General features: G+C 39.6%; 1 protein-coding gene across 1 annotated transcript in view; it reads right to left on the reverse strand.

Moving 5' to 3' along the window:
* Positions 1–5,782: 5,782 nt before the first annotated feature.
* Tspan7 (tetraspanin 7) overlaps positions 5,783–13,539 on the reverse strand; it is a 102,445-nt gene continuing 94,688 nt past the window's right edge. The window contains exons 6-8 of the mRNA XM_021153134.2: positions 12,180–12,263; positions 7,036–7,111; positions 5,783–6,760 (exon numbers count right to left, since the gene is read on the reverse strand). Of these exons, the coding sequence (XP_021008793.1) occupies positions 7,043–7,111; positions 12,180–12,263 (153 nt within the window). The 3' untranslated portion in view covers positions 5,783–6,760; positions 7,036–7,042. The remainder of the gene's footprint in view (positions 6,761–7,035; positions 7,112–12,179; positions 12,264–13,539) is intronic.

Raw genomic sequence — 13,539 nt, forward strand, 5'->3', positions numbered from 1 at the left:
CATTCTGGTGTCCAGGGTATCTTTCTGAGTTGTGTTTTTTCACAGCTAAACTATACACATCTGCAGTTTGCAAGACTGTGAGCTGGATAACCGAAAATGAAAGGCACTGCCATCTGTATGGTGATTAAAGCAACCTGGATGGATAAACTTGCCCAGGAGGGGAGGATTGAGATGATGATCAAGGTTTGATCCTCATGAACTCCCTGTTTAAAGAAGAAAACGATATTCCTCCTTAATGCTCCCCACTGCCATATATGCAAACCTGTACAATGAAACTGTCACAAATTCCTTCAAGTCAAAGATGAGCCTGACTATTCTGGACATCATTGACCAGCTTCTCAGTGACCTCTCTACACAAAGCTATGACAGATAAAATGACTCCAACATTTATTTGAGTGTATCATGTAAAACCAGTATTGCTAATGAAATAAAACTCACGGGGAAAGGCTAAAGTCAACTACAAAGGAATCTCCTTTTAATGATTTCTTTTGGGGGCTATATGGTCATGATATCTATGTGGGCACGAAACTAAAATCATCACTATATGCTTTTAAGAAGTGAACCTAGAGATCCAGAAATTAGAGACCATTCCAAGGCAATAGAAAAACACTGTTGATATTTTTGGAACCTTGAAGCATTATATTTTTTAACCAGGACTTATAATTTCTGAAGAGACCATTTGAGGAGAGTTTGAAAGAAGCCTTGGCTAATCATAAATGAAATAGAAAGCATTAAGATTCATAAAAGTTGAGTCTGAAGGTAGTGTAAAACATGCTGCTTGCTTAGTTTAGCTGTCATTACCTAGGCTCTATGTGAGGTTCCCAGCAAGTCCCAAGGGGAAGCAAACAAAATATAATTGTGGTATGTTGGTTCTCAGACTGGTGTCCAGTGAGAGTAACCTTCTCATAGCTACAGCTGTGTATAAGCCTCTTCCCATTTCCCAAGCTACACTTATTCAAAGGCCTCTCACAACTGGGTAGCACAGAAGTGATGTTATGATAGAAAACTGTGGCTTCTTTCTCACATACTCTTGCCTTGATTGTTCATTCAGGGGCAAAATAACTGTTAAGCCAAAAGGCCACCCTGCAGAGAATCACATGGCAAGGGACCAAGGGCTTTCAACATGTGACTGTGCTGAGAAACTGATGTGCCCACCTCAAGTTGAGTTTTCACAGGAAGTCCCAACCCATGGCCTCCCTATTAGGGCCAGAAACCTCTAGCTAAGCCATACTGGGATGGTGATTTCCCCAAACCTATAGTAATAATAAGTAGCTGCTATTTGAAACTGATAAATTATACAGTGTGCCGATATAAAGCAATAATGAATGCAGTTTTACTCATACATGACATTGTATTAGACTTATTACAGTCAACTGTACAATTCTGAATTATTCTAGCAGAAAGTCTACTAGCTTTCACTATTTACACTACATACATACAGCAATTAATCAACATTGCTTGAAGGTACTAAAGAAGGTGCACTATTCTTTCTTCACATGTCCCACAGTCTAAATTCTGGGCGTTTTCAAATAATCTTTTTAAAATTCTGTGCATATGTTATCTATTTTTCTGCAGAGAGCCGCTGCACGTGGAGTTCATTTGTCAATTTTTTGATCCACTTCTTTTTGTCCATTAGCCAATAGTACACATATCAGGTTCTGTTAGTGGGCAAAACCTACCATATTTCTTCACTCAAGAAACAAAATCTAAAAAGTAAAATCCAGGGATATACTGTAAGTCTACATAAAAGTCCAGATTCGATCACACCAATATTGCTCAAGACATGAAGCTCTTTATTGTGAAGGCAATGTGAAAAACTATGACATACCCAGGAGAAAATGATATGGCTCCTTAAGTAGGAAAGGGGACTTGGCACAAAGACAAATACTACCGAACTCTAGAGTTAACGCCACACAAATAAGACTTGGGGAAGAACTAAAACATAGATAGATAGATAGATAGATCCCTACAAGAGAACTTAAGCTTCTGACACACAGCTAAAGCTTTGGAGTACATTCATTCATTGTTCAGAAAGGAATTTGAGAACCTCCAAAAGTGCTAATTTCTATGTGTCAATGTAGGGATATAAAAACACTGTTAGACTGTCTTTGTCCTCAACAACATTATTAAAAATGTCAGTGAAATTACAAACAATTGGGGAAATCAGAAAGCAGACTGTGACACATTGAAAATAGTGTAGCTAATATGTCCTGGTAACAAGACAACCTGAAGAAAGATGGGACTCCCTATAGAAGCAGAACTTTACAAGCTGGATACAAAGCCGTTGAATTATTCAACCTGAACTGATAAATAAAACCTAAAGCAGGTCATTGTTTTGGACTCAGCCCTTCTTTGTTCTAGGCATCAAAAGATGAAACCAAACCAGAATAAATTTTCTAATCATGTGTGCACCCAGTGTGTGTGTGTGTGTGTGTGTGTGTGTGTGTGTGTGTAAAGTAAAGAACACTGGATCCCCAGAGCTAGAGTTATTGCTGGTTGTGATGGGGGTCCCAGGAATAAAACTCTGGTCCTCTTTAAGAGCAGTATGTGCACTTAACACCAAGACTATGCCCTAGCCCTTCATTTTATAATTGCCCGAAAAGGCCAGGAGAGAGCATCAGATCTCCTGGAATTGGAATTAAGGCTGCTTATTAGTTGCCTGACCTGGGTGCTGGGAACCAAACTCCAGTCTTTGCAGGAGGAGCAAGAACTCTTAATGTCATTTATCACAGACACACCCCTGAGCCCCAAAGGATAGACACAAGAAACAAAAAAGAAGATGAGTCTGAGACTCATGTAGGGAAATTGAAACTATAAAGCCACTAATAGGATTAATTTTGGGTGACTGTACAAAAAAATGTCAGGCAAGAGAACCATGCCTGTGACAGGTGATTGGAATCAAAACCCTCCACCATCTTGGCATTGCTTTGGAGGAAGCTGGGGATTCTAATTAGCTTTAAATTTCAAATATGCATTCTAAGAAATTAATGTTAGCCACTGAAGTGTAAACGAATTTATACTATAAATGTAATGCATAGGTTGTCAAGAAAGAAATAGCATGACACCACAATTCAGGAGAAGAGAAAGAAAAAGACGATGTTAGAAAAAAGTAACATGGTAGAAATAAAGTCAACTGTGTCAGTAACAATAGCACATAACAGGACTCAGCTGTCAATTAAGGCTACCTCAGACTGACCTAAATATGTGGTCATATGCTACCACGTGGGAAGCACATCTGAACTACACAGGAAAAAAATCCGAAAAATAGAGGGATAAAGAACAATTCTTTTGACAAATACTAGCTAAAAGAAAGGGAACAGAAGAACTGTAATTTCAAATAAAGTGAACATGAAAGAGAAGTCATTATCAGTGGTAAAAGGAAGCCATCTCACCAAGGAGACATTAAACTTGCTCATCCCTAACAGTGTAGCTTAAAAATAAAGTAAACTGAAAAAAATCCACAACCTTAGTGGGGACTTTTAATATACATTCACAGAAAGGTATTAAACAGATGAGCCCTTCATAAGAATAAGGGCTATGTTAAGATTTATAAAATTTACTATTTGGATGTAGTTACAGCTATGCTTTCACTTTGCATCCAACAATCAGAAAGTATATGTACTGTTTGGTACATGTGAAACAAATATTATATCCATTAGGGTACACAGCAGACCTCAACAAATAGAAATTATATCTTCCTGCCAGAGTCAAATCTTTGTGCATCAAGGGAAAAAAAACTAATTTCATCAGAATACTCACACAACAAATAAAAGACAAAGTTACATCTAAAATGAATCAGCATTGTGGACTGATGTACTGTTCTTGCTAAGAAGGAAGACCAGCTTTTTGGGAGCATCCACATTACTGCTTAACCTCTCTTGAGAAAAATTATAGTCAAGAACTCACTGTATTTGGATAAGAAGTCCCAAGTAAGAACAGATGTCTCACACATGAAACCAAGAGAGAATTTGTACATAGAATATATAAAGAATTACTATAAATCAATAAAAATGGCTGAATCATAGACAATGCAAAAATACCCAAACACCTATCAAGGAGATATTAAAATGGCTAATGGAAGGAAAATAAGTATTCCATACTGTTAGTCACATGGAGAAGACAAGTTAAAATAAGAGTCCACTGTACCTCCACTGGATGGATAAAATAAAACATTGAGAACAGTAAGTGCTAGTGAGGATATGCAGCCAGACAGCTCTTTGTACTGCTGGTGGGATCATACATTATTACATCAATTTGGGGGTAAAATGTTAAGCAGTGTTTTCTAACTTGGAGCATATATTATTTTCAAGTAATTCTGTGCATGTGATTATGGCCACAAAAGGATGTCTCAATAGTGTTCATTCTAGCTCCATTCATATTATCCCAAACCTGAAAACAATGTCAATGCACAGCAATACAAAAGCAGACAGATCGTACAATATTCATAGCGTGGAATCCTATATGGAAACGAAAACAAGGCAATGCACTTGAAACAGTCCACATACACAAGTCTATTGGTAGGAAGTTTAAGAATTGACAGGACAAATCTTTGATAATAGGGCTGCAGAACAGCGGCTGCCCCTAGGTGAGGATGTGGGTATGGTTGCTAACAGTGAAGGGGAAAAATCAGGAATGCTAAGGGTATTTCTCTACTGGCTTCTACTATGTACAAGGTTGAATTGTGCATTCAGCAATTTGTTCATTGTTTTATTTCTGAATATTTAAGGAAGGTATTTAAAGTTGTGTCTTTTTAAATTTTACTTAAAGGAGAAATGTACATTGTATGAAAGTTATGCAGACTTGAAATGCAAGTACTTTAAAGTTTTGAAGTAAAATCAATCTGAGCCCAAATGTTTCATATTAAAAGTATGTAGTGCAGACTTAAAAATAAACTTAAACTTAAAAATTAAATATTGAAAAAGTTTTGAGTGACACATGTTTCCCAAAACAACTCTCTGTGCTTTTCTAAGAAACTGACCTTCTGGAGAGGGGACATCTGAATGCTTTGGGAATGTTCTTTTGTACATCTTGTATGGTTTACTGTGTGTAGAGTTCAGACTCATTAATGCACGTCACTGGAAAGTCACTGCTGCCCTAATTCCATGCTGTTTTACAAAGAAAGGGCCCTTTCAGATCCACTGCTTTGATAACTAATCAACTTATGCTCTTACTGCTATTTCTCTTCTGGACAGCTCATCAAAAAGCAATGGTTGGTGTGCTTTGTGGTGACGCATGCCAGTAGGAATTGCTGATAAAACAATGACTGTAGATAATCCATCCTTCTATACCTATTGTTAAAAATGACGTTTCCATTAGCTGTAAGCATCTCATACTTTGATATGGACTAGGACACTGGGCCATTGAGTTGGTCTTTAGATCATTTATACTCAACCTGAACCAGAGAAAAAAGGAAAGAGGGAAGACTATATAACCATAGAAATGATGAAAGAAATAAGATACTCATCTCGTTTTAAAATTAAATCGGGACTTAAAAGACTCTGCCGATACCTTTGTATTTCTTTCATGAATTTCAGAGGCACAGAATACTATGAAGGCTCTAACTCTGTCTTCTTCATGATAAGTGATTCACGTTTCTGAAATAACCAAATAATTAAAAAATGAAAGCAATTGCCCAGCATTTTAGTTAGGTGGGAATACATGGAGACAACTGTGTCCATATAGAAGATGGGGCTGTCCACCAAGCCCTAGGGAGCAGGATAGAATGGGAACATGTGCTAATTCAGAGATTGTCATCGTAATCAAAGAAGAGAACCACAACATAGCCATTTTTAACTGCTCTATTTATTAATACATGTATCACAAATGTTCACAATATCAATGCATTCTTGTTGGCATGCTAGACAGAGGCATTATTTTTAAGATCTTTTAAAAATATGTTGACTTTCGTTTCCCTTCCACACTCACTTTTAAATTGATCTGATGAGGTCCTCAAAGTCTATAATGTCAATGCAAGAAAAAGAAATACAGGAAAACGAAAGCGAAATAATAGTAAGTAGTTGGGGCAAATCAGGGACGTAACAACACAACCTGTAACAGGATTACACAGGCTTCATTTGAGAGGATCCTACACTAAGCGCTCTCTCCACACCCATCTCTTGGAACAATGAACAAGGAGGCCAGCTAATGCTTAATAGCACTTTCTGCCATGCCTGCCAGACGCTGTTTCCTCCTTATGAATCCCTCCCACTGTGTCTCCTCTCCCGTGCTTGACAGCCTGAAGAAGGTAGGAAAGAATCCCAGGAAAGGGAAAAACCAAACCAAATCTGATTAAGCCAAAAGAAAAGATAATTACCATCTGCATATCTACGGAAAGGTGCGTGGCATTCTTGGACCACAGTGAGGGGCTGACTGAAGCCTCCCCTACTACATGCAGGGCCACAGGGGCCAGTGAAGATGTGATAACCAGTCACCTACAGGTCGGACCAAGTACGTGTGAGGGAGCTGGCACTCACAGGGCCTTAGGGCGGGCTTCACTATGACTAGCTGCAGGGGGCCTGGCTACACTGTGGGGCACAACAGGGCTTCACAAGATGGACACTACGTATGACGTGGGCTGAAAGGCAGAGCTTTGACTGGGTAGGAGTGTCAGTTGCACGTAGGGGGAGGGGTTGCAGGGAGCTGGGGGTGGGAGCAGGGCAGGGATAGTATGTACTGTGCTCTAACGTTCTTTGGAAGTCTTTCAGAGATTGCGGCAGTTCCTTTTTAAAAACAGGCCTCTTATTCCAAAGTTCTTGAAAGACTAAGAGAAAAGAGAAAGAGAAGCCATGTGAGGGATTCACCATTGCTAACAGCCTGCCCCAAAAGGTGTAAGGTGAAGAGCAAGTGTTCCCACTTTTCCCAATGGCATCCACTCCACCTCTTCCCCAACATACGGATATGAGGTTTCTACAAGTGGACAACGCCACCAGGCAGTTCAGTGGCTCAGTGGCTCGGCACTCTTCCTGCCCACTTCAAGGGGAGTCTGGGCAATAAAGGGGAAAATTCCCAGATCCAACCCTCACCACTCCCACTCACCTTCTCTTTACACCATCTCATACTGATTGGCAGTGATGAACCGGGACAGACAGCAAGCCAGCAGCATGCCAATCAACTGTGATCAAGAAGAACAAGTATAAAAGAAGAATCTCATGTCACAAAGCTATCCCCTGCTTTCAACTCTAGAAATACTTGAAATTAAGCTTTGCTACATAACAACTGCATCTATCTACCAACACAAAGAGTTATCCTGATACACATGAATATCCAGACATGACTTTTAATAAATAGAGACTTTCTTATTTGGAAAGGGCAAAGGTCAGGACTGAAGAACAAATCAGATTTGAATTATGGGATCAAAGTTTGAGCTAGTCTAAGTACTGGTATGGGACCAAGAGGAAGTTCTGAAATTGGCTACAAGGGTCAGAGGTAGCTCACTCTGGACATTTCAGAACAGCTTCTGATATCAACATGTATTAAAATATGACCATGCTATGAGATTAATGCAAGAAATAATTAAATGACCTGAAATTGGTATGATATTAACTGAAAGGCTAATACACATTGAATTATTTGGAAGGCTAGATATATTTGGCAGGTTTTTCAACACAGTATGATACTCTGGTTATACTTGGCTGACAGAATAGTGGTTCTTTCCTTGAGACAAGAATAGAGACATTATTCTTGTCTGGGTCCATTTGCCAGTAAGATAACAAAGTCATCATTTATAAGAGGTGGGTGGGGAAATGAGAATAGGAAGGGAGAGTTTTAAATTCTGTCTCTCAATCATGTAGCTCTCACAGGCCTAAATAGGCCCACATACATTGAGAGACCACTTCCATAGAGTATCTTGGTTCCTAACCTTCTTTGTGCCTTGGATTAGCCTGTGGCACAGGTGAACCTGATGAGAAATGATTCTGACAGTGTCAAGACACCTTCAGTCACATCTTTCTTCATTGGTTAATAACCGATAGCTTTATAAACCCAGAGGATCAGCTTCTTTGGAGAGGTGCTCAATGATAAACTTGAGTCCAGAGACCATCTTCTTTTGGTTAATGGTGCCTTTAAGAAACAGGCTATGGGGTACTAGAGAGATGGCTCAGAGGCTTAAAGCACTGACTTCTTTTCCAGAGGTCCTGAGTTCAATTCCCAGCAACCACATGGTGGCTCACAACCATCTGTAATGGGGATCTGATGCCCTCTTCTGGTGTGTCTGAAGACAGCCACAGTGTACTCACATTCATGAAATAAATAAATCAATCTTAAAAAAATAAAAAGAAACTGGCTATGTTTTGTTGTCTTATAGGTAGTAGGGACCTCTCAAGATAGTCTGGTGCAGGACAATAGTGCCACAATCACCTGCGATTTTATCAGAAATGAGTGTTTTCAGGTCCCACCACCTACCTGCGAACCAGCCACTGAGGTACAATCCAGCAAGTGGTATTTCCACAAGCCACGCAGAGGTAAGAATCACGTTGCTAGTCTACCTCATCGCCCTCTCGTGATCCGTGAGGGCCTTGTGGCCATTGGTGCCTGCTCTGTTGCTCGGGAACACCTGCACAGGGCTCACCTACCTCTTTACTCACCGTGCAGGCTCCAATCCCCACTTCTTATCTTTAAAAAAATGTGCAAACAATAACCCCTGTCAGGTATAAAGCACTCATTATCTTGTGGCCTCTGTCATTCCATGCCACAAAATACACATTGTCATACACTTATTGCGGAGTGGCCGAAGGTATCATGGCTATAATGTTCAGATTATATTGCCGACTGAGAACCTAAATTTCTCTAGGTGTGCAAGAACTTTTAAATTTACAACATGTCCCATTCTATGAGGCTGTTATTTTCCAAAATCAACAATTCTAGATTATATGTCACAGTGTGAAAAATTATATTCTACTAATAAATAAATAAATAGATAGGCATTGAATGTATATAACAAACTCCGATAAAATAAAATGTTGACTATTTTTACTACAATTCTTTGTAATATTTTAATTTCAACTTTCCAGATAAGAAAATGGGTTTAATAGGTTCAACTATCTTCCCCAAACTATGCAGGTAATCCTTCCAAAGATTTATGTTGCAGCCATTTTCGTATCTGAGAACAGCCCTAACTTGCTCTGCCCTGTAAAGAGAAAGGGGAAACAGGCCCCTTTAAGGTTCTACTAAAGAATTACTGGCACAGAAGAAATCATCCTATCAGATTCTGGGCCCTAAGGAATGTCATGGAAGGAGGTGGGAGGTCAAGAGGTGAATTTGTAGGAATGCATTCTGTATTTCTTGGTAAATATCTTTTGCCTTTGAATTAAGAGACTTAATCTCTTTCCTAATAAAGAAAGAGGAAGAGGGAGAGAAAAAGGAGAGATGGAAAGATAGAGAATAAGGAATGCACATCTAGCAACTTCCCCTAGCTCTTACCCATCCATCCAATCCGTTTTTAAAACTTTTTTTATTAGCTATTTTCTTCATTTACATTTCAAATGCTATCTGAAAATCCCCTATACCCTTCCCCCATCCTGCTCCTCTACCTACCCACTCCCACTTCTTGGCCCTGGCGTTCCCCTGTACTGGGGCGTATAAAGTTTGCTAGACCAAGGGGCCTCTCTTCCCAGAGACTACCCATCCCATCCTTATCCTCTCCTCTCTTCCTGCCCATGCTCCCGCTTGAAGATGGTAACTATCAAAATCCTAGGGTGAAACAGGTCTGGTGGCTCAGGGAATGGGAACGCCTCAAATTGAGTTTAGCCAACTCAAATTGAGTTTATACGTGGAGTTCCAGAGAGTCTGTGATAAACAGTGAGATTGTCTCTTCCCCGAAGAAAAGGAAAGAAAAGATCCAGTTAACACACTCAACTTCTTTGTCTTTGAGTGGACAAAGCCAACAGGAGCACTAGGGGGCGCCAGATTCAAACAAGGGCTCTAAGCCAAATTACCTGTGGGACATGGTGAGTCAATAAAGAAAACTGGACTCAGCATATTTTGCCTCGCACCTTTATACTGCCTTTCCAATCTGACACAATAGGTGGGCACTATGCCAGTCTCTCACAACAGTGTGTGGGGAGAGGGCAAGAAGATAGAAAGTAGATGAAGAAGAGTGGAAGGAAGAAATGGACACCGAGAGGGAGGAAGAGAGAGAAGCAGGGTGGATGGCCTTCATTCAGTAGAGCCTGCTACATTCTAGGAGAGCCACGGCAGACCACTTTCATTCACATCAACCAGCATCCGAGAGGTTTGGCTCTACAATATCTGAATGAATTTTGTAAAACAAAACAAAACAAAAATAACCAGCCAAAAACCCCTCAAGCTCTTCCTACCCTTTCACATACCTGCCCATGACTACATAGGCACCTAGGCATATTCTTAGATGAGAAACTTCATCTATCAGATGAGGATTGCTGAGGTATTCTCCTCATGTATTATATCAGCAATGTGACACTTTATTTCTCTAGGGGAGCCATGAAGGAAGACTTCAGAGGTGTGTGTGTGTGTGTGTGTGTGTGTGTGTGTGTGTGTGTATACACATATACCCAAGTGTCAACCATGCTTCCATATTTCTGTTTTTAACAGCCTGTATTGAGGAAACTGTGTGCTCAAGGCTGTTGTGTGTATCCTATACATTTGCATGAGTCACAGGGTGTGGAATCCTCAGAATTGTCCCTAGGCCATTACAGAGATGTTGCTAAGTATTATTACTGAAGTGTTGAAGCAATTGGGAGAAAGTTCAGGGCAGTAAGTGCCTTTCAAATGTCTCTGGAGACTGAGTTAATTGCCCTGCTTGTGATCCGATTAGAGTTTGTCTGTGTTGGCATGTGTGTGTGTGTGTGTGTGTGTGTGTGTGTGTGTGTGTGTGTGTGTGTGTGTGTAGGGGGTGTTAATTCAGTCCATGAGGGAGAAAGCAATGAAGTCTGTTTAAGGAGAATTTTAAAACTGAAACACAAGACATACTCACAGTGATTGACTTCACATGCTCTTGGGAGATGCCATGTCACACAAGTTTTGATAATTACATGGAAGAAAAGTATTTCACCATCTTTAATACTAAATCCTGCTTGACAGAGACACACACTATCAAGTTAAGAATCTATCCCCTGATCTAAGCAAGGACCACATAAATAATAACCTACTAAACTACAAAATTATAATTTAGTCACTTTTCTTTGAAGTTCATATTTCAATGAAAACACCTCAGAAACAAGTTAGAACACAGAAAAACTACATTTGCATTGCTGAGCAGAACAACAGATGGGGAGGGAGAGAGTTAGACTTTGAGATGGTCTCTATAGAAATGGAACATTGGAGCCATTACTAACATATCAACTGGGCTTTCTATGAAAAAATGATCTGTTAGTCTGAAAACAAAAACTAAGTTAAACCTAAAATTTTTATTAAGCTGCTAAGTATACATGTCAGTTCTTACACTTGTAGACTATTATAACAAGGATATACCATTTGCTCCACAGATCAAGAAGCCTGTAAAACAGAACCTTACTGGCAATAGGCAGGCTAAATTTTAGATTTAGTTTAAATGTGTTGTATCCGTTAATATCTTTAGCTTACTTAACTGGCCTAATTATATATCCCAATGGTTTGTAAAAGGTGAATAGAGATGAAGAGATGGACAATTGAATACACAAATAATTAAGTTTCCTCTTCAGAAATGGGATATTCAAATCTAAAGATTAAAGTAATGTTCACAAGATGAAGACTGTTAATGTCATGCATAATCCAAAGAAACTAAGAAAGAACACACACACACACACACACACAGAGAGAGAGAGAGAGAGAGAGAGAGAGAGAGAGAGAGAGAGAGAGAGATCAACCAGGATAGAGCCTCCTTCACATCTAGACCAGTCAGTTGATGTTTAGAGTTGTTTAAGTCCCAATAAAGCCAGCACCTTCTTCTGCACACCCCCCATTTGACCTGTGAAGAAGCAAGATGCTTTACCCGAGGTAGTCATTAGTTAAACTGTAACTGCTATTCCCTTGACAGAGAAACTTCATTTAAGTTGAAAAAGAAAAATCAATAAACAGATGACCTAAGGCCTAAGGAGCAAGAATCCTCGCCTTCATCTATCCACCTTCCCCAGAGCACAGAAAGATAAACTGGACACTGGAGGCTAGGGAGGCAAACCAGGGTGGGAGGCTGGGCGAGGCTAGACTCGGCATAATCATTTGAGTACCTGGGAGAACGCAATTCCAAATGCCACTCCAGCAATGATCCCCATGTTAGTCTCCATAAAACTGGTCACCAGATCATAACAGCCCTAAAAACAAAATATCGGTAAGTCAAACCCACCAACCAACCAACCAACCAACCAACCATCCCTCAAACCAAAGAATTCAAACACACAAAAAAGTATAGAGGATAGTACGATGAACCCACATAGGACACTTTTCCTAATATTATAATTAATACATATTTTCCTAATATTGTAGTTAATATATATTAACATTAAAATTAACATGTTGTGGAGGTAGACTATATTTTATCAACCTAGTTCAGGAAGGAAACACCTATTTCTTTTGTATCTCCCACAACACAAAGAAAGGCAAAAGCTGCTGTTACTAGAAAATCCCTTACTTTTAGATCAAATGGTAGGACTAGAAGTGTGAGTGTGTGCATGTGTGTATGCATGTGTGTGCGTGTGTGTGTGTGTTTAAATGTACATTTACATGAAACTAACCAAATCAACCTATTTCTGAGTTGACTTATTCAGCAAAGAATACATGGCCTTTTCCAGTGAAGGACTCTGACTGGAATATAAAAATTAAGAAAGAGAGAGAGAGAGAGAGAGAGAGAGAGAGAGAGAGAGAGAGAGAGAGAGAGAGAGAGAGAGAGGACATTTAAAGGACAGAATCAAAGTAGTTCTTGATTATCTAGACAGTCATTCTAAGTCATAATAACATCTGAACCACCACAACAAGTACTCTCATTGTCTTTCATTTTTAAATTCCTATTTTGTTTAACAAAGTTCATAGTGTATGAAAATTCTACTAATATTCTTGGCTCTAAATCATCTTCATCTTCACAGTATCTTTACAGAGAGAAGATGAACTTGGAGCAGTGCTGTAACATGGCTTCAACGCAATTTACAAGCCATACTCCTTCCTATCTGATGTAAATATGAAGGTAAGTGCACGCTGGCTCATGGGGGACTTGTATGATTTGATTCTTTCCAGTAGAAGCCTGCTGATCTCACTTTTACTAAGGATATGATACATAGTAGTTCTTCCCAAACAGGTAGCAGGAGAGCAACAAGTGGGTTAGGAAGACTTCAATAGGCACGAAGACAAGCAGTTATTCAAACACTTTCCCGAATGGTGCTTCTCCAAGCTGGCCATCATCACAGCCCTTTCCCCCACAGTGATGGCCAAATGGAAGAATGAGCTTCAAATCTTCAGCATTACATTGACCCAGCATATAAAAACACAAGCCTGAGAATCCCAACAGAGAGAAGCAACAGGGAAGTAGCTGGCTGAGATTTTTCTGCTTGCTCTCATTGTGACTTTAATTCTGCACTCAAAGCAAGTATGTGTTTC

Source organism: Mus caroli, unplaced genomic scaffold, assembly GCF_978045245.1.
Source record: "Mus caroli unplaced genomic scaffold, Mus_caroli_1 scaffold_5, whole genome shotgun sequence".
Lineage (NCBI taxonomy): Eukaryota > Metazoa > Chordata > Mammalia > Rodentia > Muridae > Mus > Mus caroli.